General features: G+C 44.7%; 1 protein-coding gene across 1 annotated transcript in view; it reads left to right on the top strand.

Annotated features, from left to right (window-relative positions):
* SPOCK1 (SPARC (osteonectin), cwcv and kazal like domains proteoglycan 1) overlaps nucleotides 1-26191 on the top strand; it is a 554568-nt gene that overhangs the window by 368078 nt on the left and 160299 nt on the right. Inside the window, exon 4 of the mRNA XM_022588868.2 lies at nucleotides 13158-13272. Within this exon, the coding sequence (XP_022444576.1) occupies nucleotides 13158-13272 (115 nt within the window). The remainder of the gene's footprint in view (nucleotides 1-13157; nucleotides 13273-26191) is intronic.

The following is a 26191-nucleotide window of genomic DNA, read 5'->3' as shown; positions in this document are numbered from 1 at the left end:
ATCCATAACACACGTATTGGTGATTTGCTTGTATGAGCGAAGACGTGTCCAGGAAGCCTGAGATTTGGGTTCTCTGCAGTCTGTTCACCTTTAGCTTCAACAACATGAGCAACAGCCAATCAAGAGCCCTGCACTGAAGCACAGTCCCTGGCCTGCCATGTCTTGGTGGTCATGAAGATGGACCCAAGTTCCCTGACTCCTTAATCCATCGGAGCTACTCAGGAGCTCTCTTTTGCCTCACTCTTTCAAAATGAGCTGCTTAGCTTTCAGTACTATCTAACGTACCCTCCCTCCCTCCCTTCCTTTTTCCCTTCTTCCCTTCCTTCCTTCCTTCTCTTTCTTGTTATTCCTCTTTGAGAATGTCAGTTCCTTAAGAGCAAGGGCTTCTTTTGTCTTGCCCATCTCCAAATGCCCAGTGCTTAGGACGGTACTTGGCATGTAAAATGAGTTTCATAAATGTTTGCAGAATTGATGGGCTAAAGTCTTTCCTGTGCTAAATACAATCATGTTTGTCTAGAGGTAGATGCTCCAGGGACACCTCTAGCTCTGAATCTTTGTGACCTAGAAATAAAAGATTTATGGAAAGATACTCCTGGCACAGACAGTTTATTCAGCCTTAACTGAATATATCCCTTGGAGCAGACATAATGTCAGGGGACTTGGAGTTCAGAAATGATGAGCCAGACTTGGCCCTGGCCTCACAGAGTAAGACAAAGGAGTGATTAAGTCCATGGGCTGGGGGCCATTCATGCGCTCATTCAACAACCGTTAGTATCCCCATGATATTCCAGACTGTGTGGAGGTGAGGGGCAAGCAGGAGTGAGGAGGAAAGATATTGTCTGTGGTCTCCTGAGGCTTCTACTAGATTTTTGACAGACTTAAGAGTCACATCCCAGCTTTGCCACTTACTAGTTGCATGACCTTAGGCAAGTTCTGATATTTTTTTCTCATCAGGTGGAGAAAATACTGGCCTTATAAGGTAATTGTAAGAATGGAAGGGCTCTTTGTATCGGATGTTGCAGTCTGGACTCCAGAGGCATGAAAGAACAACAGGTGTTTGAGGGCTTATGAGTTGTCTACTGTAACTGAGGGCAGGGTAAATATTGGAGGAAGAGGAGAGAATGGGCAGGGAATGGGAACTAAATTTTGGAGAGGAAGTTTGAGGCCAGACTGTGGAAGAGAGAGTCCTGAAGCTCTTTCTTAAAAGAATATTTTTAAAAATTTAGAATCCATAACTTTAACAAAAACAAGAACATCAATTCCCCTCCTTTAGTGGGGGAAAAAAAAAACCAAAAAACTTCGCAGCCATTATAGTATCTAAAGATGATTGTCTCCCTACTCTGTCTTACCTGCTGGGGACCCAGTATTTATTGCTAAAGAATGAAAATGAAATATTTTACTCCTTGTGTTTAATCCACATTTGCCTTAAGGAAACCTCATAGGTAGTTGCCCATAATTTATTATTGCATCTGTCTTCCATGTGCAGTTTAGACCTGATTTATATTTTATATTAGCACTACCAGCCTTAGCTTAGTGATGCAAGCGGGGGTGGGGAATTGGCCCTTGAGTGGCACATTTGTGAAGAGACAGGCAGGAAAGAGAGACAGTTGTGAGCGAGGTTGGAACTGTGAATTGCTCAGCTTATTTGGATGCATGTGGAAAATTGTATTTCGAAATGATTGAATGTTGTGGGAGACAAAAACCAGAGGACCAAGAATACACAAGATTTAAATGATACGGCACTCACTGAAACCTACGGTGGGAGATGCAAGCATTCTCCTCTCAGCTTGAGGGGGTTTCTAACGGCTTAGAAGGTGCTCCAAGAAACCTCAGCTCCAATCAGCGCTAACTCTGTCACGATTGCTTCAATGTTAACAGTTAAGGACTGGAATTTAATAACCTTGGGAACCATCCCAAGAAAGCAGAAATGAATCTGCCCTAATTGGAGAAAGAAAGGATTTAGAAATGAATAGTCTCCGATTACCCCTTTTGAAATCTGGAGCCAAGAGTTTCTGAAAACAGTGGGAAGGATGAAAGTAATAACAGCTTTAATTTTCATAGTTATACCTGGAGAGCCGCAAATGCTTTGTAGCTCGTTTGTAAACCTCACCCAACGCTTGACACATTTGAAAGCTCTCAAAAAAGCTTTGGATTTTGCAGGTTTAGTTCTCTAAAAAAACCTTGGGGCCTTTCACCAGTGGGACTGTGATAGAGCCCTGGGACAGATGGCGTTGGGTGAGGAGGGGGTCTGTTCTAGGGGGCATGGGATAGACCAGCTTTACCTGGAGCTGCTTTCTGGTCTTTGCAAGAATGAACAATTTGCTTATGAAGGTTCTTTGTATGTACTTATACTGCTACTGATTTTTCATCTTAGATGTCACTACCCTGGAGAGCTCTCTGCTTCATCCTAGGACCCTTTAAACTCGGTAAACCCTTTAAACACTTCTCAAACTTTTCTACTAAACTTTTCTACTAAAACACCCCTAAGGGCAAGTGAGAGCAAATACCTACTCTGAGGTTTAGGGGGCAGAATCCACTGTGAGCCCATACATTTTTTTTTTTTTTTTTTTTTTGCGGTACGCGGGCCTCTCACTGTTGTGGCCTCTCCCGCTGCGGAGCACAGGCTCTGGACGCGCAGGCTCAGCGGCCATGGCTCACGGGCCCAGCCGCTCTGCGGCATGTGGGATCTTCCCGGACCGGGGCACGAACGCGTGTCCCCTGCATTGGCAGGCGGACTCTCAACCACTGCGCCACCAGGGAAGCCCGAGCCCATACATTTTTGAAGCCTGTTTGATCCAGTTTTGCATCTTATTCCATAGTAGACCAGTGACTGACTTAATAATAAAAAATGTTTAAAATTATCTACCATCTGGTAACATAGATGTTGCAGGCAGAGTCACTGTGAATGTGCATCCTCCTTGGCCCACCACAGTCTGAGAAGCAAGGACTAGATTAGATTGTGGAAAACAGGGAAAGGAGACCAGGCTGTGATAGATACATATGGTGTGTGACTGCCTGTTTCCCCACCTTCCACTGATTTTTAGACTTGTGGGGGGTGTCCAGTGAGTGAACACCATGTTACTTAACTAGAGCTCTGCACCGAGGTTCTGCCCCTCAGAATGATGCCACACTACGCAAGGCCCTGAGAGGTCACTTGAGCATCTTGATCTCCAAGCTGAGGCAGGCTTTCCCTGGAGACTTTACTGTTCTGGTTTCAGTTAACACCTGTTCCTGCCAGCCTCTCTACGGCAAGGCAGAAACAGGCCAGGTAGGTGGACATCCTCTGGCTGAGGATTGGAAAGCACCATCTTTGTCCACCAAACCTGCCTGGATGAACCTTGCTGCCCATTTATCCCCAGCCTACCACATGTTACCAACCTTCCTGGACTCAAGCCCTTGGCTGCTGGGATCAACAGTGTCTGCCAGATTCTCTTCCCTTAATTATTCCCTCTTTTTCTAGCCTTTTACCAGTGGCTCTTGAATGTAGGCCCTTAGGATACCTTAAGACTCAAACTCCTTGACTCTCCAGTAGAAACTTTTCAAAGCCCAAAGACCTTCTCTTGAAAAAGAGAGAGAAAAAAAAAAAAGAGTATGACCATGTAGGTTGTACTCTTGGTGGACATAATTTAGGGGAAGGAAAGGTTTTTATTCTTCATTTCTAGACCTTACAATCTCTGAGATGAGATAAAGCGGAGCACAGCCCTACTAGAGATATATGAATGCCTTAGTTGTCATACTCTGGCTTCAGCAGTGGTGAAGATCTGGTTGATCAGCAGAAGTGTTCTGGGTAAACTGGGCCCTGAGCTTGATGTTCAAAAAGAAATTTTAATGTTTTTTCCTGTGGAGATGAGTCTAATATTTGGGATTGGAAAGGCTGAACAGCATCATAGCTCCAGGATCTTGAGTCTCTGAAATACCTGGGGTCACTTGCCCTTGGTGTACATCCCCTTTCTTTATCTGAAGAGCTGGTGGCGAGGATGAAAACATACACCATATTCCAGGCCCTGTGCTCAGCACCTTTCTTTGATATCTTGTCAGATCCTCATGACACCCCAGTGAGGTAGATTTGTTGGTCTGCAACTGAATCCTAAAGAGGTGAGTGACCCGTCAAGATCACATCAGCAGGAAGTAGCCAGCTGTGTCTCTCCTCTCAAACCCACACCTCTCTGATCCAAACCCTTGGGCAATCTTCTAGGTGCACTAATTTTTTTTTTTTTGGAAATTAGTGGAGTTTCTGAATCTCCACATTCTTACGACGGCTGCAGAATAATGGCAGAATCATGCTCACTAGCACCAAAGGAGTTAGTTCTCTGAGGAAAGCTATGTGTTTTACAGGAATTTTAATTGCATTGAAGTGAGGAGCAGGTACAAAAGATAGACTTTATGAGCTATAGCACTCTTTTAAGTATGCCTTTTTCCTGGAAATATTTGATTTTTATTGTGCTTTTTGTATCCTCTTATTTTCTTAGGTTATGGAACTGGTCTTAAGTAATTCAGTCTCCTTTGTTCATAAATGTCTTATGAATAATTTCTGTCAATTACAATGAAATAGAACCCAAGCGCTTCAACTATTACAACATTTTAATAAATTCTGGCCATTTTGATGGATGAGAACATTAAGACTTCTCTGTGCATGGTGTCTTGTCCCTCTACTGAGAGTTTTGACTACTCTCAGGTCCCATTGATCATGCTGCCTGGTCCTGTCCCATGTCACCACCAGCCATCCTGCGTTTCCCCAGTGACATGGACCATATAGATGCTTCACAAAACCCACTCACAGAAGGAACGACGAGGTTCACTTGTTCCATGTTGTTTCTTATGTCAGAGAGAGAGAGTGTTAAGTTCACTGGACATCAGCATTGCCTTGGAAAGAAACGTTGACTTTTGTATTCATTATAAAAATCATATAAGTTTATTTACACATCCAAGCAGTTGGCTTTGACTTCAGTTGGTACAATGTTTTCTTCACAGTGAGAAGTTCTCTTGGGGATCCTATGGGTGACATGATTCTTGGGGGAGGTGGACAGAGGGGTTCCATATGCTACTGCTTGGCACTGTAGTCCTGACTTTTACCCCCATCATAAGCTGTTTCTGTGAGTGGTGTAGTGGCTCCAAGTATCATCTCTGGTGTGAGACTCACCTAGATTGAAATCCAGACTTAGCAGCTGTGTGACCACAGACAAGTTACTTAACATCCCTGTGGCAATTTCCTTATTAGTAAATTCATATTAAACTGATCTGTATATCAGTTACCTCAATGGTGAATTAGAATAATAGTACATTATTTTACAGGTCGGTGGATGTTACTGTCTCTGTCAGGCCCCTGACGAGGTGACGCTTTATGTAATAAAATGCTCTTTTCTTCCCTTTTCTCCACTTAATTCTTCTCCTCTCCTCTCCTTTTTCTTCCTCTCCTCCATCCCACTTTTGAAGGGAAATCAGTTTCTTGGTGAAAACGCAGAGCGAGCGTCCTTGCTTTCACCATCCCAGAGCAGCTGGGGGAACGGGAGAAGGTGTGGGATGAGAGCTTTGAGAGAGAGCATTGACTGGCCAGGCTAATAACATTTTGTGGCCTGTGATATTATGGCGCCTACTGTCACGGCTGCCCTAGTAGACCCCTCTGAACACGTTCGTTTCTAATGATCAGGATGTGTAAATTAGCCATGTGGGACTTATCGGTGGTTGCTTATAATGTCTCGCTTTGCACATGAGCAGGGGATTAAAGCTCTTCCCTGCCGCTGCTATTACTTCTAGCCCAGCATAGGGCATCCTTAACTCTTACATCTCAGAGGCAGAAGTGCCATACTCTCACAAGGCTGGACACTTGCTCTTGCCTCCAGCGATGGTTGTGACTTGTCATTGTCTCCCTGCTGTAGAGATTCTCCAGGAAGCAGGAGACTCTGCCTTTTGTGGGTAATGTTTCTAGACTACTCAGTGACAGGCTGCAGTGGTGGTGGCCCGCAGCCATAGGGCATCTGAATTGATTCACAGCTTGTTGCAGGGATGGCCCCAGGAGATAGGGGACATTCAGGAGGATGTCCTCTGTGTGAATGGGTGGAGGTTGGGGCTGGTGCTTCTTTTCAAGGGAAGCACGATAGGAAAGGGAAAGGACATCTCCTTTGATGTAGACAGACCTGGTTTTGAGTACTGGCTTTGCCATTTATTAGCCGTGTATTGTCAGAAAGTTACTTATCTTTTTCAAATCAGTTTTCTCATCTTTACCTTCCTTTTTCACTTAATGCACCATGAACATCTACCTATGTTAATACATATAAACCTACTTCTTCCTTTATAGTAGGTGGACAGTATCTCATAAATGGACATCTTGTAGTTAAGGTAACCATTTCCCTGTAGATGGTGTGATGGAATGAATGCTTGTGTTGAAGCCATAATCCTCACTATGGCTGTTTCTGGAGATGGAGCCTTTAAGGAAGTAATTAAGGTTAAATGAGGTCTTAAGGGTGGGACCCTGATACAGTAGGATAGGTATCATTATAAGAAGAGGTGTCAGAGAGCTTAGTCACTCTGAGTATACCTAGAGAAACCCATGTGAAGACACAGAAGGTGGTCGTCTGCAAGTCAGGAAGAGAGCACTCACCAGAAACTGACCATATTGGCACCCTGATCTCAGCCTTCCAGCCTCCAGAACTGTGAGAAGATAGGTTTCTGTTATTCAAGCCACTCAATCTCTGGTATTTTGTGGCAGTCTGAGCAGATGGATATAGATGGACCCTCAAGTTGTTTATAATTTCCCCTTATTGTAGATCATTAAGATACATGTTTTTGCTTAACACATTCACCTGCTAGGTCATAGGATGTTCCTTTTTTCCATTCTTTCCATTTATTATTAAAATTTTCATATATATAAAAAAGTTGAGGGAACGATATAATAAATACCTATTTACCTATGCTTAATGGTTATTATCATTTAAGGACATGGTTGAAAAACTGCCCTCCAAAAGGGCTCTTCATAGTTTATACCACCCCTTGCAAACACACACACACGCGCGCGCACACACACACACACACACACACAAATATAAGAGAGAGGATGCTTTTAGTTTTAACAGAAAGAAATGAGTCTTCAGACCCTTGGTTTGAAGGGGGAAGAAAAGGTCTCTTCCCAGGAGGGTATTTTTGGTCAGATGCATCTTTTTATCCCTTTGTCCTTGTCTGTCCTATGTCCCCACCCACTCCCATCTCCCAGTCCTTGGACACACACATTCAGCCTTCTATATCACTCACCTATCTGTCCTATTTAGACGCATGGCCAATAGGCCCCTTTGTTTGGCTTCAGAGAACATGGCCAACCCCCTGATTTGAAAGCTGAGATCAGTGATGGAAGATTTCCAAGCTGCCATTCTTCTATGGTTCCAGCAAAATCCTTTGGGTGGAATCTTCTGGTTTGTGCTCTGTGAGGCTCTGTCATCAGCTAGTAAACAAGCCCCTCTGGAGGGGGTGGGGGGAAGCAAGATGCATGCACGGGTTACCATGGGGACAGACGAACAGTCATAAATGTTTGGGATCTTAGCTTGACAAGGTTTTAGCAGTTTGGAGTAATTTCTTTGTCAGTCTTCCATTAAGCCGCTCCTAATGAATCACTGGGAGCGTTTTCGCTCTTCAGATGAACCTCACATGAGCACGATTCGGGCAGAGAGCAACGTTAAAAGGAAGAAGGAGACAACAAGCAGTCATTAATTTGTCAACTCTTTGAAAATTGAGTGACCTTTTGTCAGAGGAAGTTTCCACAAGTCACAGGAGTGGACCACAAGTTCACATGGTGTTTTTGGATTAAATCTTTGCTCCTTGGTCTCACCAGGTAGCTTAATATCCCCAGGAAAAGGGGTCATGGAGGTTCCTCAAAGGAGGAAAGGGGGCACGAAGAGTTGACTACTGGGCCCTCCACTCGACACCCCCTCTCATTTGGAGGGTACGAGTGGTGTAGAGTTTGTCTGTTCTTATCAAAGGACCAGTTTCCATGTAAAATGTGTATAAAGCGTTCTCTCTTCCTACCCCCTCTCCACCAACTTCAGCATGGGAGGGTGTGCCATATTTGACGTCACTGTGGGAGTTGGTGGCCACGGCCCCCCCTCCCCAGAGTCCTCATTGTGGTTTCAAGGCCCCCCATGATCATGCTGCCACTCTCTGTAGTCTCTCTCTGTAGTCGTGTCTCACACCACCCCTGCTGCAGCCTGCTGCCGGCCTGATGAAACGTTGCCATTCCCCAGACTTGCCACAATTTCTCTTACATCTAGAATGGGAGCTTCTTTTTACCCAGAATGTTCTTCCTCATCCTATTACCTGGGTTAAACCCACTTTTCCATAGATAGCAGTCTGTCCAGGAAGTCTCACCTAACCCACTGAAAGGCTGGATGAGGTACCTCCCCCATCTCCCATAACATACAGAACTTACCCTCATATTGCGTGTCTCCTCTGTTGAGCTGTGAGCTTCTGGAGGGCAGGAATGACATCTCGTTCACTCTAGAAGTGCCAGCCTCCAGCCTGAAAAAATGGGCCTGCACAGAACTGATGCTCTGCAAATATTAATGGGATAAACCCAAGCATATGTCACACGCCCAGGTGACTCTCAGGGACCCTTCGGTCAGCCCACAAAATGGAACATTCTCTCATCTTAGCATCTCTGAGGTGGTACCCTGCTCTGCTGTTCCAGGTATTATGACTGTTTGACAGTGAGCTTGTAGGATGTGCCCAAAGACAGCAAAAAGTCTTGATTCAGAATTTTCAAATCAACGTAGCTAATTAAAAATTAACTCATACTGAAAAACAAGTTCAGAAACAATTACGATAATTAAAATATCAGTGCCTTAATTGAGACCAAGCAGTGAGTTTAAAAAATAAAATTACTTTCAAAAAAAGCTTACATGAAGATTGTAATTAACTGGCTTTTGAATTTGATGTTTTTCAGCTTGACAAATTTCTGTTTAAATTAATTCATTCTTGTTTTCTTTTTCCCTTTGAAAAAAGTTTTTGTAAAAATTATTGAAAAAATTAATTGGACATGTATCCTATGCTAGTTGACACTTGATTGGTTTTTGTATGTGGGCGGGAAAGATGAAATTAACCTCCCGTGGGTATCTGCTCTGTGTTAGGCATAGTCTCTTCTTTTTTTTTTTGCGGTATGCCGTCCTCTCACTGTTGCGGCCTCTCCCGTTGCGGAGCACAGGCTCCGGAAGCGCAGGCTCAGCGGCCATGGCTCACGGGCCCAGCCGCTCCACGGCATGTGGGATCCCCCCGGACCGGGACACGAACCCGTGTCCCCTGCATCGGCAGGCGGACTCTCAACCACTGCACCACCAGGGAAGCCCTAGTCTCTTGTTTGAGTCCACATGAGTCCTGCAGGTATTATGGTAGAAGAGGTAGAGGGGACGCAGGGCTTTGGCATCTTGTGGGGAGTGATGCGTCCTATCATCAAGCATGCGCTGGGGAAGAGAGGAGCTTGGAGCGCAGTTTCCAGAAATCATTAGCACCTTGACGAGGAAGCTTCTACCCCTGGTAAAGGTTATCATGAACTCTCAGCCCTCTCTCCCTACCTCCTCACCTGCACAATTTCCCTGCACCTTATTAAAGGGCCTCTCAAATGCCACTTATTATTCTGATCTTCTATCATTTCCTCTAGAAAGTGGAGCCGCGCAGCCCTGCCCAGTACAGGTGTGGGTGCCTTTCAGTCACCGCGAGCCTCGGGGCTGCTGGGAGAAGTGTATTTGAGAGGCAGCATTTACATGGAAGTGGCACGCTCCTTTACCATCCTCATCCCCTTTCAATTCCAGTACTGCTGTTTTTCAAAAACAAGATGCGTCCTGGTGATTAAGTAAACGCTGACAGCTTGATTTGTTACTGTTTTGTTGTGCTGTGAAGTTCATTTACTCTAAATAATTCCCATGCATGTTGGAAGTATTCAGACCCTGGTAATTAATTTTTAGCAGACTTGATTTCTATATGCAAATTGTTAAGTAAGTATGTGTATGAAGTTAAATAGCTGATGATTTTTATTTATTAGTATTTCTGGTTGGAGTTTTTTTTTTTGTTTTTTTAAGAAACGTTAGCCTTAAGAATTGGAGGAGGGTGATCTATAGTATTAGCCTAATGGTAGGGTGACAGATGTAGCAAGGTTGCAGAAAAAAAATTGACAGCCACTGGTCAGGTGACTCCTTTGGGGGGTTGCTGCACTTTAGAGGGGGTGGGCAGAGGGCACAACTGCCCAGGGTTGGCATCCCCACCTTCCGGGGGGCACTGGGGCCGTGTATGGTGCATCGGGGCATCCTGTGTGGCCCAGCCAGCCAGACCGCCTGGCTTCCCTTTACTTTTACTCCTTAAGTCTCAGCCTGCCCTGAAGGCCTCTCAGGAGCATGGCACATCTGGGCTCAATACTTGGTGTAAGGTGGGACCCCACATCCACCTTTTAAAGGAGACTCTAGGTGATTTTCATGCCGCTGGTGTATCGTGGTGAGGAGTTTGGGTTCTGGAGTCAACCGACCAGATGTCACATACCGTCCGCCCCTCTCATCTTCTTTGTACAACGGGCACAGGAATGGCAGCCGCTGCCTCGGGTGTTTGCGAGAATTAAGTGCGGTAATCCAGTTAGAGGGCTTCGTTCACTGCCTGCATGTCAAAAGCACTGGATGCGTGTGAGCTATTGTTCTGGTTATTTTTGAGGCTTACTGTTCACTCTGCGAACAAAATCCAGGCACACAACAAATAACAAACACCTGTGAGGTGCTTCACATGTTTCAGGTCTGTTCTCAGCACTTACAATGATGAATTCATGTCATCCTCTTGATAACCAAAAGTGATAGTAGGGACTGCTATTATCCCATTTCACAGAAGAGAAAATTGAGGTATAGAAGGTCAGGAAGCAGTGAAGGCAGAATTCACCTTGATCACTGGGCTCCTCCCTGCTGTGCTCAGCTGACTTACTCTCCTTGAGATTGCACTGCCCCTTGAGGCCATCTGGATCCCAGTGTGGACATTGCATGTCTGTGAAGTTGGCTGCAAAAGCAAGAAGAAGCTCAAATTTGGCAACAAATCTTGTCATATGGTCCTGCAGATTTTGAGACCCTAGGCCAGCCTGGTGTTTGCCATCTCTGAGATCCACTCCAGTGAAAATCCCAAGCGTTCTACAGCGCTTGACACCTGTCAGGAAATGCCTCACTTGGTACCTGTGGCCCGGGCTGCCAGGGATGTCTTCATCCTGTGGTGGCCAGAAGTGTGAGAAGGGGCAGTGAAGGGCCAGCATGGTCTTCCTCAGCAGCCATCTCATGGCCATTCATTGTTAGCTCGGTGCTGCTTGAGTCCTGGAAAGCAAGTCACAGCTGGCTGGACTGCTGCCCTGGGGCGAAGGTGGAGGGCAAAGCACAAGGAGAAGGCCACTGGCCTGAGACGCACCAGCCTCCTGGCTTCTCGTGAGGACGTCTCAGGAGGCAAGAGAGCTCCACCTGGGACCAGGAAGTTCCTGCTGCAAGCTTCTGGAAGGCCCAGCCTCGGAGGGCTCTGAGGGCAGACACAGGCCCCCAGCTACTCACTTTCCAGAGGCGAAGCCCTTAGCTTAGGAGCTCGGAGTGAGCACCCTGTCCCTGGGGCTTTAGCCTCTCTCTCTTGCAGCCCGTCTCCTGCTGCTAAGCACCAGGCAGCCGGGCACGTCCTCTGGGGAGTAAGCTCTGCCAGGTGACTCCCCTGGGACCATGGCCTGGGTCTCGTTGCTCACCTGACCGGCCTGAGAATACACCCTGGTTTCTGTTTGCGGAGGCTGAAGCTGCTTCAGTGGAGGGAGCCGCCCTGAGCGGTTCAAGCCCCAGAAAGAAATACCTTCGGGTGTAGTGTGTTCAGGTCCCTTGAGGAATTCCCAGCAGCCGTGGGAAGAAAATGGCATTGCGATTCTGGGCCTGGGCGGTATGACAGGAATCCTGACTTCCTCTAAGTGCAGGGGGATCATGGTTGCTGAGGGGCCCAGGGTTTGATGGGAGTCCTCCCATTTCTTGTAGCAGTTTTGCTGTCCCTGCTTGGGACGCCGATTTGTTTAACTGAACGTTTGCGTGGGGAGCATGACCTCGCCTGGCTGTGGAGAGCAGTTATGACAGATTGACCACCTGATCGGCTCTAGGACGCAGAGCTGGGAGATGGCACCGTTGTTTTTGTTTGGCAGAGGATTTCCTGTGGCCTCTTGTCTGCCCTGATGAGCGTGTACACCTCAACCTGTGGAGTGTTGCTTAGCCAGGGGCCCGCTGCCCTGCCTGTTCTAGGAAATGCTGCAGGGTATGATCTGCTGGCTTTGGAGACCCTTCTCCAGTGACTTGGTCGAATCAACCCCCGCCCTCATTATTTCCACCCACAAAGCCCACTTTCTAGTCAGACTAAATATCTTAGGATTGCCCAGCCACGCCTGTCTACCTTGGAGTGTGCTGGCCGCCCTCCCTAGATTGCCTTTTCTAGCTTTGCTTTCTAAAATCCTGCCCATCCCTTAAGATCCAATTCACATATTAATGCCTCATTAATCCTTGCCCCAGAAATTGATCTCTCTTTTTCTCTCAACCTCTGTTATCATTTTATATGCCTATCATGACCCTTATCTAATTCTCCTTTGCACAATAAATATTTATGTGTCAGCCTTTCCCCCCACCCGTTTATGTCATAAGTTTGTGTGGCTCAAAACTGTCTTGTTCATCCTGAAGTTCTTCACAAAACTTAAAATGGCTTCTTTGTGCTCACAGTCCGTGTTGATGCAGCTGAAGCCAAAAAACTCCGTCCTCTGGGACTTTCTATTGTAGGAAATAAGTAAAATTGGGCACAAAGTCATAAAAAGCAATAGCAGACAAATAACCAAAGAGGGAAATGTGGCTTTTGGTCCTCTGAACACACAAGGTTCTAAAGGATTTTTAAAAGTAATTCCTGGCCAAGATGAAGATACGGAAACTCCCCAAAGCACAAAAGAATCACTCTCGTGACGTTGAAGAAAACCGCGTGGAATAGACACAGAATTCGCCCCCGGTGTGGGTTTTCATTCCAATCCCCGCCAGCCTAAGTAAACAGTGCAGGGTGCAAACACGTGGTCTGTTTATTTCCCTCTTGTATATTTGAGTAGAAATAGAAATTAGATTTCCCTGGAGGTCCTAACTCCTCTTTTCATGTTCTTTTTGCCTCAGCTCTGGACCCATCCAAAGACCCCTGCCTAAAGGTGAAATGCAGCCCTCACAAGGTGTGTGTGACCCAGGACTACCAGACTGCCCTGTGTGTCAGCCGTAAGCACCTGCTCCCCAGGTAAGCCGCAGGCTGTGAGGTCCTCTCCAGCCAGCAGATCTGGGGTACCTGATCTCTGACTGGGGGACAAGGGAGAGAGGGGGAGCAGGTGTTTGTATCTGTGTCTTATATGGTACGTGGTGTAAGAACTCTTGCTGTGGTATGAATCTCAGTTCTCAAACACATATTTGCAAAGAGAGTTAATATCTTAGTTTCCTTTGAATCAACTTTATTTGACTCTGAGTCCTCATCTGAGCAGATGAACAGAAAATCCCTTCCTGGTGATTATGGTGGCCCTTCCTCCTCCTGGGGTGACCTCAGGATCCAGGAAGCTTCTAGCTAAGAAGACAGGGGCTGTACCTTTAGTCTTCTGGTTGCCACTGACATCCTCCCTACGATAATCCTTGGAGGTTCCTTGAGGTTGGCGGGGCTGGGGGTTGTCTGCTTCCATGCTCCGTGGGGCGTGGGTGTCTTTGCCAGGCCGAGAGTACTGGTGTGGGGTTCTGCTGCCTCAAGACCACTAGGCCACCGTTCCTTCCGAGAGTGTGTCTTTCTATTTCTCCAGCCCAGGGGGAGTCTCTCCCCTCCTCTTCAGGGTTGTTAAAGCCTTTGTCCCTTACTCCCCACCCATTCCCAGCATTCAGTGGGCTTAGGATTTTACAGATGACAGAAGGAGCCTTTGAATTCAGGCTACATCTGCCTTCAGTCCTGCAGAAATACGTAAAGCAAGAACACACACACACACACACACACACACACACAGCCCCCCAATAGGCTTGCTTTTTTCTTTTTTCTTTTTAACATCTTTATTGGAGTATAATTGCTTTACAATGGTGTGTTGGTTTCTGCTTTATAACAAAGTGAATCAGTTATACATATACATATATCCTCATCTCTCTTCCCTCTTTCGTCTCCCTCCCACCCTCCCTATCCCACCCCTCTAGGTGGTCACAAAGCCCCGAGCTGATCTCCCTGTGCTATGGGGCTGCTTCCCACTAGCTATCTATTTTACATTTGGTAGTATATATAAGTCCATGCCACTCTCTCACTTCATCCCAGCTTACCCTTCCCCGTCCCCGTGTCCTCAAGTCTATTCTCTGCGTCTGTGTCTTTATTCCTGTCCTGCCCCTAGGTTCTTCAGAACCATTTTTTTTTTTTGATTCCATATATATGTGTTAGCATATGGTACTTGTTTTCTCTTTCTGGCTTACTTCACTCTGTATGACAGACTCTAGGTCCATCCACCTCACTACAAATAACTCAATTTCATTTCTTCTTATGGCTGAGTAATATTCCATTGTATATATGTGCCACATCTTCTTTATGCAATCATTAGTCGATGGACATTTAGGTTGCTTGCATGTCCTGGCTATTGTAAATAATGCTGCAGTGAACGTTGTGCTACATGACTCTTTTTGAATTATGGTTTTCTCAGGGTATATACCCAGTAGTGGGATTGCTGGGTCGTATGGTAGTTCTACTTTTAGTTTTTTAAGGAACCTCGATACTGTTCTCCATAGTGGCGGTATCAATTTACATTCCCACCAACAGTGCAAGAGGGTTCCCTTTTCTTCACACCCTCTCCAGCATTTATTGTTTGTAGATTTTTTTTTTTTTTTGTACGCGGGCCTCTCACTGTTGTGGCCTCTCCCATTGCGGAGGTCAGGCTCTGGACGCGCGGGCTCAGCAGCCATGGCTCACGGGCCCAGCCGCTCCGCGGCATGTGGGATCTTCCCGGACTGGGGCACGAACCCGTGTCTCCTGCATCGGCAGGTGGACTCTCAACCACTGCGCCACCAGGGAAGCCCTGTTTTTAGATTTTTTGATGATGGCCATTCTGACTGGTGTGAGGTGATACCTCACTGTAGTTTTGATTTGCATTTCTCTAATGATTAGTCATGTTGAGCATCCTTTCATGTGTTTTCAGGCAATCTGTACATCTTCTTTGGAAAAATGTCTACTTAGGTCTTCTGCCCATTTTTGGATTGGGCTGTTTGTTTTTTTGATATTGAGCTGCATGAGCTGCTTATAAATTTTGGTGATTAATACTCTGTCACTTCATTTGCAAATATTTTCTCCCATTCTGAGGGTTGTCTTTCCCTCTTGTTTATGGTTTCCTTTGCTGTGTGAAAGCTTTTATGTTTCATTAGGTCCCATTTGTTTATTTTTGTTTTTATTTCCATTACTCTGAAGAGGTGGGTCAAAAAGGATCTTGCTGTGATTTATGTCATAGAATGTCTGCCTATGTTTTCCTCTAAGAGTTCTATGGTGTCTGGCCTTATATTTAGGTCTTTAATCCATTTTGAGTTTATTTTCGTGTATGGTGTTAGGGAGTGTTCTAATTTCATTCTTTTACATGCAGCTGTCCAGTTCCGCCAGCACCACTTATTGAAGAGGCTGTTTTTTCTCCATTGTATATTCTTGCCTCCTTTATCAAAAATAAGGCGACCATACATGCATGGGTTTATCTCTGGGCTTTCTATCCTGTTCCATTGATATATAGTTCTCCTTTTGTGCCAGTACCATACTGTCTTGATTACTGTAGCTTTGTAGTATAGTCTGAAGTCAGGGAGCCTGATTCCTCCAGCTCTGTTTATCTTTCTCAAGATTGCTTTGGCTATTCGAGGTCTTTTGTGTTCTCATACAAATTGTGCAATTTTTTGTTCTAGTTCTGTGAAAAATGCCATTGGTAGTTTGACAAGGATTGCATTGCATCTGTAGATTGCTTTGGGTAGCATAGTCATTTTCACAATGTTGATTCTTCCAATCCAAGAACATGGTATATCTCTCATTCTGTTTGTATCATATTTAATTACTTTCATCAGTGTCTTATAATTTTCTGCATACAGGTCTTTTGTCTCCTGAGGTAGGTTTATTCCTAGGTATTTTATTCCTTTTGTTGCAGTGGTAAATGGGAGTGTTTCCTTAATTTCTCTTTCAGATTTTTCATCTTTAGTGTATAGGAATGCAAGAGATTTCTGTGCATTAATTTTGTATCCTGCTACTCTACCAAATTCATTGATTAACTCTAGTAGTTTTCTGGTAGCATCTTTAGGATTCTCTATGTATAGTATCATGTCATCTGCAAACAGTGACAGCTTTACTTCTTCTTTTCCGATTTGGATTCCTTTTATTTCTTTTTCTTCTCTGATTGCTATGGCTAAAACTTCCAAAACTATGTTGAATAATAGGGTGAGAGTGGGCAACCTTGTCTTGTTCCTGATCTTAGTGGAAATGGTTTCAGTTTTTCATCCTTGAGAATGATGTTGGCTCTGGGCTTGTCATATATGGCCTTTATTATGTTGAGGTAAGCTCCCTCTCTGCCTACTTTCTGGAGGGTTTTTATCATAAATGGGTGTTGAATTTTGTTGAAAGCTTTTTCTGCATCTGTTGAGATGATCATGTGGTTTTCATCCTTCAATTTGTTAATATGGTGTATCACATTGATTGATTTGCGTATATTGAAGAATCCTTGAATTTCTCGGATAAACCCCACTCGAGCATGGTGTATGATCCGTTTAATGTGCTGTTGGCTTCTGTTTGCTAGTGTTTTGTTGAGGATTTTTGCACCTATGTTCATCAGTGATATTTACCTGTAGTTTTCTTTCTTTGTGACATCTTTGTCTGGTTTTGGTATCAGGGTGATGGTGGCCTCATAGAATGAGTTTGGGAGTGTTCCTCCCTCTGCAATTTTTTGGAAAAGTTTGAGAAGGGTAGGTGTTAGCTCTTCTCTAAATGTTTGATAGAATTCTCCTGTGAAGCCATCTGGTCCTGGGTTTTTGTGTGTTGGAAGATTTTTAATTACAGTCTCAATTTCAGTGCTTGAGATTGGTCTGTTCATATTTTCTGTTTCTTCCTGGTTCAGTCTCAGAAGGTTGTGCTTTCCTAAGAATGTGTCCATTTCTTCCAGGTTGTCCGTTTTATTGGCATGTAGTTGCTTGTAGGAATCTCTCATGATCCTTTGTATTTCTGCAGTGTCAGTTGTTAATTCTCCTTTTTCATTTCTAATTCTGTTGATTTGAGTCTTCTCCCTTTTCTTCTTGGTGAGTCTGGCTAATGGTTTATCAATTTTGTTTATCTTCTCAAAGAACCAGCTTTTACTTTTATTGATCTTTGCTGTTGTTTCATTCATTTCTTTTTCATTTATTTCTGATCTGATCTTTATGATATCTTTCCTTCTGCTAACTTTGTGGGGTTTTTTGTTCTTCTTTCTCTAATTGCTTTAGGTGTAAGGTTAGGTTGTTTATTTGAGATGTTTCTTGTTTTTTGAGGTAGGATTGTATTGGTATAAACTTCCCCCTTAGAACTGCTTTTGCTGCATCCCATATGTTTTGGGTTGTCGTGTTTTCATTGTCATTTGTTTCTAGGTATTTTTTGATTTCCTCTTTGATTTCTTCAGTGCTCTCCTGGTTATTTAGTAGTGTATTGTTTAGCCTCCATGTGTTTGTATTTTCCACAGACTTTTTCCTGTAATTGATATCCAGTCTCATAGCGTTGTGGTCAGAAAACATACTTGATACGTTTTCAATTTTCTTAAATTTGCCAAGGCTTGATTTGTGACCCAAGATATGATCTATCCTGGAGAATGTCCCATGAGCACTTGAGAAGAAAGTGTATTCTGTTGTTTGGGTATGGAATATCCTATAAATATCAATTAAGTCCATCTTGTTTAATGTATCATTTAAAGCTTGTGTTTCATTATATATTTTCATTTTGGATAATCTGCCCATTGGTGGAAGTGGGGTGTTAAAGTCTCCTACTATGATTGTGTTACTGTCGATTTCCCCTTTATGGCTGCTAGTATTTGCCTTATGTATTGAGATGCTCCTATGTTGGGTGCATAAAGATTTACAATTGTATCTTCTTCATGGACTGAACCCTTGATCGTTATGTAGTGTCCTTCTTTGTCTCTTGTAATAGCCTTTATTTTAAAGTCAATTTTCTCTGATACGAGAATTGCTACTCCAGCTTTCTTTTGATGTTCATTTGCATGGGATATCTTTTTCCCTCCCCTCACTTTTAGTCTGTATGTGTCCCTAGGTCTGAAGTGGGTCTCTTGTACACAGCATAAATATGGGTCTTGTTTCTGTGTCCATTCAGCCAGTCTGTGTCTTTTGGTTGGAGAATTTAATCCAGTTATATTTAAGGTAATTATCGATATGTATGTTCCTATTACCATTTTCTTAATTGTTTTGGGTTTGTTATTCTAGGTCTTTTCCTTCTGTTGTGTTTCCTGCCTAGAGAAGTTCCTTTAGCATTTGTTGTAAAGCTTGTTTGGTGGTGCTGAATTCTCTTAGCTTTTGCTTGTCCATAAAGGTTTTCATTTCTCCATCGAAACTGAATGAGATCCTTGCTGGGTAGAGTAATGTTGGTTGTAGGTTCTTCCCTTTCATCACTTTAAATATGTTCTACCACTCCCTTCTGGCTCGCAGAGTTTTTGCTGAAAGATCAGCTGTTAAGCTTATGTGGATTCGCTTGTATATTATTTGTTGCTTTTCCCTTGCTGCTTTTAATATTTTTTCTTTGTATTTAATTTTTGATAGTTTGATTAATATGTGTCTTGGTGTGTTTCTCCTTGGATTTATCCTCTACAGGACTCTCTGTGCTTCCTGGACTTGATTGATTATTTCCTTTCCCATATTAGAGAAGTTTTCAACTATAATCTCTTCAGATGTTTTCTTAGTCCCTTTCTTTTTCTCTTTTTCTTTTGGGACCCTTATCAATTTGAATGTTGGTGCATTTAATGTTGTCCCAGAGGTCTCTAAGACTGTCCTCAATTCTTTTCATTCTTTTTTCTTTATTCTGCTCCGCAGTAGTTTTTTCCACTATTTTGTCTTCCAGGTCAGTTATCCGTTCTTCTGCCTCAGTTATTCTGCTATTGATTCCTTCTAGAGAATATTTAATGTAATTTATTGTGTTGTTCATCATTGTTTGTTTGCTCTTTAGTTCTTTGAGGTCCTTGTTTAACGTTTCTTGTATTTTCTCCATTCTATTTCCAAGATTTTGGATCATCTTTACTATCATTATTCTGAATTCTTTTTCAGGTAGACTGCCTGTTTCCTCTTCAGTTGTTTGTTCTGGTGGGGTTTGGCCTTGCTCCTTCATCTGCTGTGTGTTCCTCTGTCTTCTCATTTTGCTTAACTTACTGTGTTTGGGGTCTCCTTTTCACAGGCTGCAGGTTTGTAGTTCCCATTGTTTTTGTTGTCTGCCCCCAGTTGCTAAGTTTGTTTCAGTGGGTTGTGTAGGCTTCCTGGTGGAGGGGAGTTGTGCCTCTGTTCTGGTGGATTAGGCTGGATCTTGTGTTTCTGGTGGGCACTACCACATACGGTGGTGTGTTTTGGGGTGTGTGTGACCTTGTTATGATTTTAGGCAGCATCTCTGCTAATGCATGGGGTTGTGTTCCTGTCTTGCTAGTTGTTTGGCATAGGGTGTCCAGTACTGTAGCTTGCTGGTTGTTGAGTGGAGCTGGGTCTTAGCATTGAGATGGAGATCTCTGGGAGAGCTTTTACCTTTTGATATTATGCTGAGCTGGGAGGTTTCTGGTGGACCAGTGTCCTGAACTCGGCTCTCCCACCTCAAAGGCACAGGCCTGACACCCGGCCGGAGCACCAAGACCCTGTTAGCTGCATGGTTCCCCACCCCTCCTCGAAGCTCCTTTTGGATTTGCTGACGCTTCTTTTTTGGAGAGTCCTGGACTCTAGGCTTGCTTTAAGAATGGAGTTGGGTGGGGTGGGGGTGGGAGAAAGGAGATTTTAGTGTCATTTTCGCCCTTCTCCCTTTACTACCTGTATGATGGAGAGGTGTTGCGATGGGCATTAGAGTTACACACACTTAGATCTGGCGACTTTCTCTGCTATTCACCTGCACTGCACCATAACCTTAGGCAAAGAAAGCAGCCTTTCTGGAACTCAATTCCCACTGAAATCTGCCTCCCTATAACTTGCTCTTTGGTTCCAGTTTGATCCTGGGACCATGCAGAATGGGTGCTGTCCCACCTCTTAGTTCTTTATTTTATTTTATTTTTTAAAAACAAATTTATTTATTTATTTATTTATTTTTGGCTCTGTTGGGTCTTTGTTGCTGCATGCGGGCTTTTCTCTAGTTGCATCGGGTGGGAGCTACTCTTCATTGTGGTGCGCGGGCTTCTCATTGTGGCGGCTTCTCTTGTTGTGGAGCACAGGCTCTAGGCGTGCGGGCTTCAGTAGTTGTGGCACGTGGGCTCAGTAGTTGTGGCTCGCGGGTTCTAGCGTGCAGTGCAGTAGTTGTGGTGCACGGGCTTAGCTGCTCCACAGCATGTGGGATCTTCCCGGACCAGGGCTTGAATCCGCGTCCCCTGCATTGGCAGGCAGATTCTTAACCACTGCGCCACCAGGGAAGTCCCAACCACCTCTTAGTTCTTGACGTCTGAGCAGTTCTTGCCCGTTTGGCTGCCCCTCTTGGGACACACTTTAATATACCTCAGTCATGTCCATGGTTTCCACAGAACGTGTGTGGGGAGCTCCCATCCTTGACATTGTGGTCCAGCAGAGAATCAGCACCTGGGGAGTAGCCTGACAGCATGGAGCAGAGCCCCTGCCCACTCTGCCCCTGCAAACCTGGCACTGCAGCAACAGACCTAGTCTCTGTGGTCACCTAAACATAGTCAAGCTTTGTCTCCATAAAAATGAGATTCGAGGTATTGTAATGTGCTTTGCTCTTCCCCCAGGCTGGAGTGTTCTCCCTGGAAGCAAAGATAGATCTCACCCCTGAAACCTAGCATATGCCAGGCATTGTGCTCAGAACCTGCATCCTTGAATTCCTTCATCCATTTTGCCAAATTGGTACTTATTTTTGTCTTCATTCTAAAAATGAGAGAACTGAGGCAGAGAGAGGAGTCAGTCATTTTGCTTGTATATCTAGTAAGTGGCAGCCATGATTCAAACCCAGGACCGTCGAGCTCCAAAGCTTATGTTTTTTGTCAGTACCATGTTTTGGCCTCGTCATTCTATCCATTCATTCCTTGTCATTTAACAAAAAGGTACTGAGTACCTACTATGTGCCAGGCCTGTGTTAGGCCCTGAGGCTACAGAGGTAAACAAGAGACCCTATTCCTACCCTCAAGAAAAATCAAGTTCACTGCAGAGTGGGATGTGAAAAACTTTTTTTGTTGTTGTTGTTATTCAAAAATACTTTTAAGGCATGCATACTCTGAAAAAACTCCTAGATTCTCCTGCCACACATGACTTCTTCCTTCTCTGAAGGAGGGAAGATGTGGCCTCTTTTGCAGCAAATACCACATACTCTTTGGAAAAGTGCTGTATTGTTCAGCCATGTGGTTTTGTGTGTGTGTGTGTGTGTGTGTGTGTGTGTGTATAACACGGATAGTCCATTGCCTGTTTCCTCCTAGAATACAGCCCTTTCTATAAGTCCCAGACAAGAGATTTTTATTTATAAGCTCAAATCTGTTTGAGACAGAGGCAGCAACCTCACTGGTATTTGGGCATATCCAGGTGTCAGTGGTGTTTCTCTGGGCATGCCTTGTTTCTGTGTTGGAAGCACCACCACTTTTTTGCTTGTGTTGGAAGTGTAATTCTCATCTCCTGCATCTCCTGGTGGCCACAGAATTACAGTGGTTAAGAGCATAGATTTGGGAATGACAGCATTCTAAGCTCATTTCCGGGTTGGCTACTTTCTAGCTATGTGACCTTGGCAAGTTACTTGACCTTTCTGAATCTGGGCTTCCTTAGCTGTAAAATGGGTTTAATGAAAGTACTTACCCCTTTCCTTTTTACCATTTGCTGGGATACATCCATTAGTAATTCTTGCAGAGAGGGTTTACCAGTGGTTAAGTTTTGCTAATCCTTTGCTTAGGACATTTTGTGTGTATTTCATTTTGTGAGAGGCCAGTAAGATGGAGGGGTGTAAGGTACGTAGTCCAATGTCACATAATGACAACCAGCCTTACAATTACTAGAACAATTATGGTAAGAGGTATATTATTGTCTGATTTATTCTGGAAGGTCAGCCAGAAAACCCTCAATTTGCATGCTCCTGAGAAAAAGTAGCTCACTCCAGGGGCCCTGCCCACTTTCTTGTTCTGCCCTTTGGAGTTTCTTCCCGAGGAAGCCTGCTGCCCGCTTTGTGATTCACAGCACGTGAGGACTTGGAAGAAGATGACATTCCTGATGATAGGTACCCTTCATTCACTGGAAAAACAGCTCAAAGAGGAGGCTTTGACTGAGGGGCATGCCCACTCCGTCATCAGGATTTGGGCGGTGGCCTGCACCAGCGAGAGGCTCTACAATGGTGGTGGCTGTAGTTGTGGGTCTAGCCTTCCCCCTCCCTCCCTCTGGGAGGCCGAATTACTCAGCCCGTACCAGCCCAGTGCACACCTCTTCTTAGAGTCCTGGACCCCTTCCCAGATGAAACATCTGTCCTTCCTCATTATACTTTAGGGGTCGCCTCTGACCAGGGAGGCCATGTTGACAATTCTATTTATTCATCCATCAGGGAAGTAATGTTTCTCTCTGTGAAACATCTGCAAGCAATCCCATCAGCCAGTCTGGCCTCTGCAGCAGCTCAAGAGGTAAATCCCGCCCGCCAGACAGTCAGGAGTGCACACACATGGAGAGGCAGCGGGGTCGGCCTGGGGCTGCTTGTGAGGCTACAGATTTGGGCTGTCTTTGCAAGCGGACTGAGACAGGAGGACAGTAAGCGCATCCGCGAGAGAATTTCATTAGCTTTCTTCACCCTCGGAGGTGGAGTGAGTGGAGAAGCGGTTTGACACGTGGGTCTGTGGCTACACAGTGTCAGGGCGGCTGGACAAGCAACTTCATTGGGGGACCGTGTGGGGCACCTCCCCCCAACCCCTGCTGGAACGCTTCCCCTTTATTAGAATGGCATTTGGGTTTGTAGTTGGTTTCACTGAGAGGCTTCAACTAAACTCACAGTCCCTTTGGAGGATTCTCTTTGGACGTTCTCTGTTTCATCTTTTCCTGCTGTTGAGCAGTATTGAGCAGGGTTGGGAGAGGGTAAATTCTTGGAAGCTTGTTCGTCTTTTAGGTGCTCCAAGGGGGCCACTTATACACTTAAGAGCCGTGTGAAGGCGGCCTGGAGTCACGAAGCCTTCTCTCAAATGACTTTTTCTTAATATTCTAATTTATTGTTGATATCAGAGTAGTTGATGCTCGTTACAGAAAACACTGAGAGCATAGACAAGCAAAAAGAAACAGGAAAATAGGCGATGGTCACGTAATCTAAAAACAGGAATTAAAATATTCCAGCACAGGCTTCCCTGGTGGCGCAGTGGTTGAAAGTCCGCCTGCCGATGCAGGGGACACGGGTTCGTGCCCCGGTCTGGGAAGATCCCACATGCAGCAGAGCGGCTAGGCCCGCGAGCCATGGCCGCTGAGCCTGCGCGTCCGGAGCCTGTGCTCCGCAACAGGAGAGGCCACAATAGTGAGAGGCCCGCATACCAAAAAAAAAAAAAAAAACCAAAAGTAAAAACTTTGATCTTCAAAAGACACTGTTAGACTAATAAAAGGACAGGCCACACTGGGAGAAAATATTTGCAAAACATATGCCCAACAAAAGGTTTGTTTCTAGAATATGTAATGAAAGCATATGTCTATATAAAGACTCACGCACAAATGTTCATAGCAGCTTTACTTGTAATAACTGGAGGCTGGAAACAACACAAATGTCCATCAACAGGTGAACAGATAGCAAGTTGTGGTATATTCATTGCAATGGATTAATACTCAACAGTTAAAAAAGAATAAGCTATTGATACATGCTGTAACATGGACGAATCTTATAATAATTATGCTGAGTGAAAGAAGACAAAAATGTATATTGTATGAGTTTCATTTACATGAAATTTTAGTGGGTATAAGCTAACCTATGGTGACAGAAAACAGATCATTGTCTCGGGGAGCAGGTCATTGGGGTGCCTGAGCATTCTTTAATGCTTGATATTACAAAATGGACCTTGGGGTAACAGTTAAGTCAGACTCTGCTCTTAGATGCCAAAGGTCCTATTGGCAAATGGCTTTGTTTGGGGAAGAAGAGTTTTTAATGCAGCAATGTGTTACTCTTTCTGACTTAAGTTTTAAAAATATTCTCTTAGCTCTTCTTAAAGAAAATACCCTCTTAGGGGGTGATTCATGGAAAAAATGGACAGAAGCTCACACTACCTGCAGAGAGATCTGCTCTTAGGAATTCGCTGCCGGTGGGATGGCTCGTTCTGATTTATTGTTCTGGGTGGGCGAGAGATGGGGAGGGCTTCTCCCTACAGAGCGCTGAACATCGATTTTACCTCTCTGTTGCCATTGATTTTCATTTGGAGAATGGAAAATTGAAGCATTTGTTTTAAGCCTTCCAGATAACCTACATTCTCAAATTCTGCACGTGCATTGTGACTGGGAGGAAAGGACGTCAGGATGGGACTTTCGGTGTCTGAGTGTGCCCTTGGAAGCCTTCTGGGAGCAGTGGGAACTAATCTGTTTTTAAATAAGGAGCCAACAGCTGGTCTTCCCAATGGGCCAGGCCTTCTAACGTAATGGCCCTTTATCTCTACTTCCTAATTATCTGGAATAACAACGAATTCTCTGCACCAGTGAAGAATTCAGATCCAGTCGAGGCTGGCAGTGCAGTAGACCAGTCGGAGAGCTCTCAGTCTTTTTTGTGAACGTGAAAAAAGGAATCAAAGTGTCTGAGGTCAGAGAGAATTACATCACAGAATGTGCCTCAAATACGAAACTCTCAGAGGATATTTGAAAGGATGACGGTTATTTCATCTCAGTTTTGTTTTACAACAAAGCACTGCCTCCTGCTACAGAGGCTTTGAACAGGTCGATTATACACATACACCTGTCTCAGTTTGGGAGACACATGGCCACGTGGAAGGTGGGTGAGTCCTAGGCTTTCTGGTGCTTCGCAATTCAAGGTGTTGTTTCCAATTACCAAGCAAAATGTGATAATGCGCACATCCCTTGCTACGATTTTATATTTGTATAGCTCATACCCTTTCTCCAAGGGGCCTTTGAATTGCCTTGCATTCTGTGCTAACCTCGAGGGATCTTCGTTTGCCATCTTCTCTGGGTAACGTGCTAATGAGGGCTTGATGCTATTTCTAGGCTATTTGTGGAATTAGTGCAGCTGAGTTTTCAGTTTGGGCCAACTTCTGAGTCAGTCACCTTTCTAAACAGAGAAACCACCACTGTGGTCTGTTGTATTGCGAATACCTACCACTGGGCACTGAGGAAAACATAGGGAGAGTGGTTGGTTCCAGAGCTGCCACTCACTGACCACCTACCATGTTAGGCTCACTTAGCAGAAGCATCCTTGCTGATTTCCCACAGCAGTCTGTAGGTCTGTATTATGATCCCCATTGTACAGATGGGACTATTGAGGTTCCATAAGGAATTCCCTTGGTTGCACAGGGCCGTAAGGGGTAGGTTTGGAACCAGGATGGAGGGATGCCATACAGCCTCCTCTGCTGCGGAGCTATGGGTATGAGCTCTCACTGGCTGCTTTTGCCTGCAGTGCTGCACCAGCCCACCAGCCAATCTGTTCCTGATCCTAGATGCCCGTGACACATAGGCCTGGGACCGTCTCTCCTAACTCTTGCCCCTTACAGAGCGATCGGTGAGGGCCCGGGTATTAACCCCATTTCTTCCTTTCTGTGCCAAAAGCAATAATTCTGGATGCATTTTTTCCCTTTGTGGTTTTTCCAAAAGCAGTCATTCAAACCACGTGTCACTTAAACATAGAGATATTTAATTACTTTAAACCGCAGCCATTTTTTTTTTTTAAAGAACAGAAGGACTCTATGCCTCTGCCCATGAGGACCCAGCTGCTTCTGAGGCCTTCACTGAGCAAGGTTTCACAGCTCAAGCAAGCCAGTTACCTACTCTCTGCCTTTATTTTCCTCTCTGAAGCCGAGGGTGTTGATTAGACG

Source organism: Delphinapterus leucas, chromosome 3 (genome assembly GCF_059928025.1).
Source record: "Delphinapterus leucas isolate spDelLeu-1000000601 "Yukka" chromosome 3, BTC_Dleu_Yukka2, whole genome shotgun sequence".
Taxonomy (NCBI): domain Eukaryota; kingdom Metazoa; phylum Chordata; class Mammalia; order Artiodactyla; family Monodontidae; genus Delphinapterus; species Delphinapterus leucas.
The sequence above is the reverse complement of the archived record's forward strand: the minus strand, read 5'-3'. Positions and strand labels throughout refer to the sequence as shown.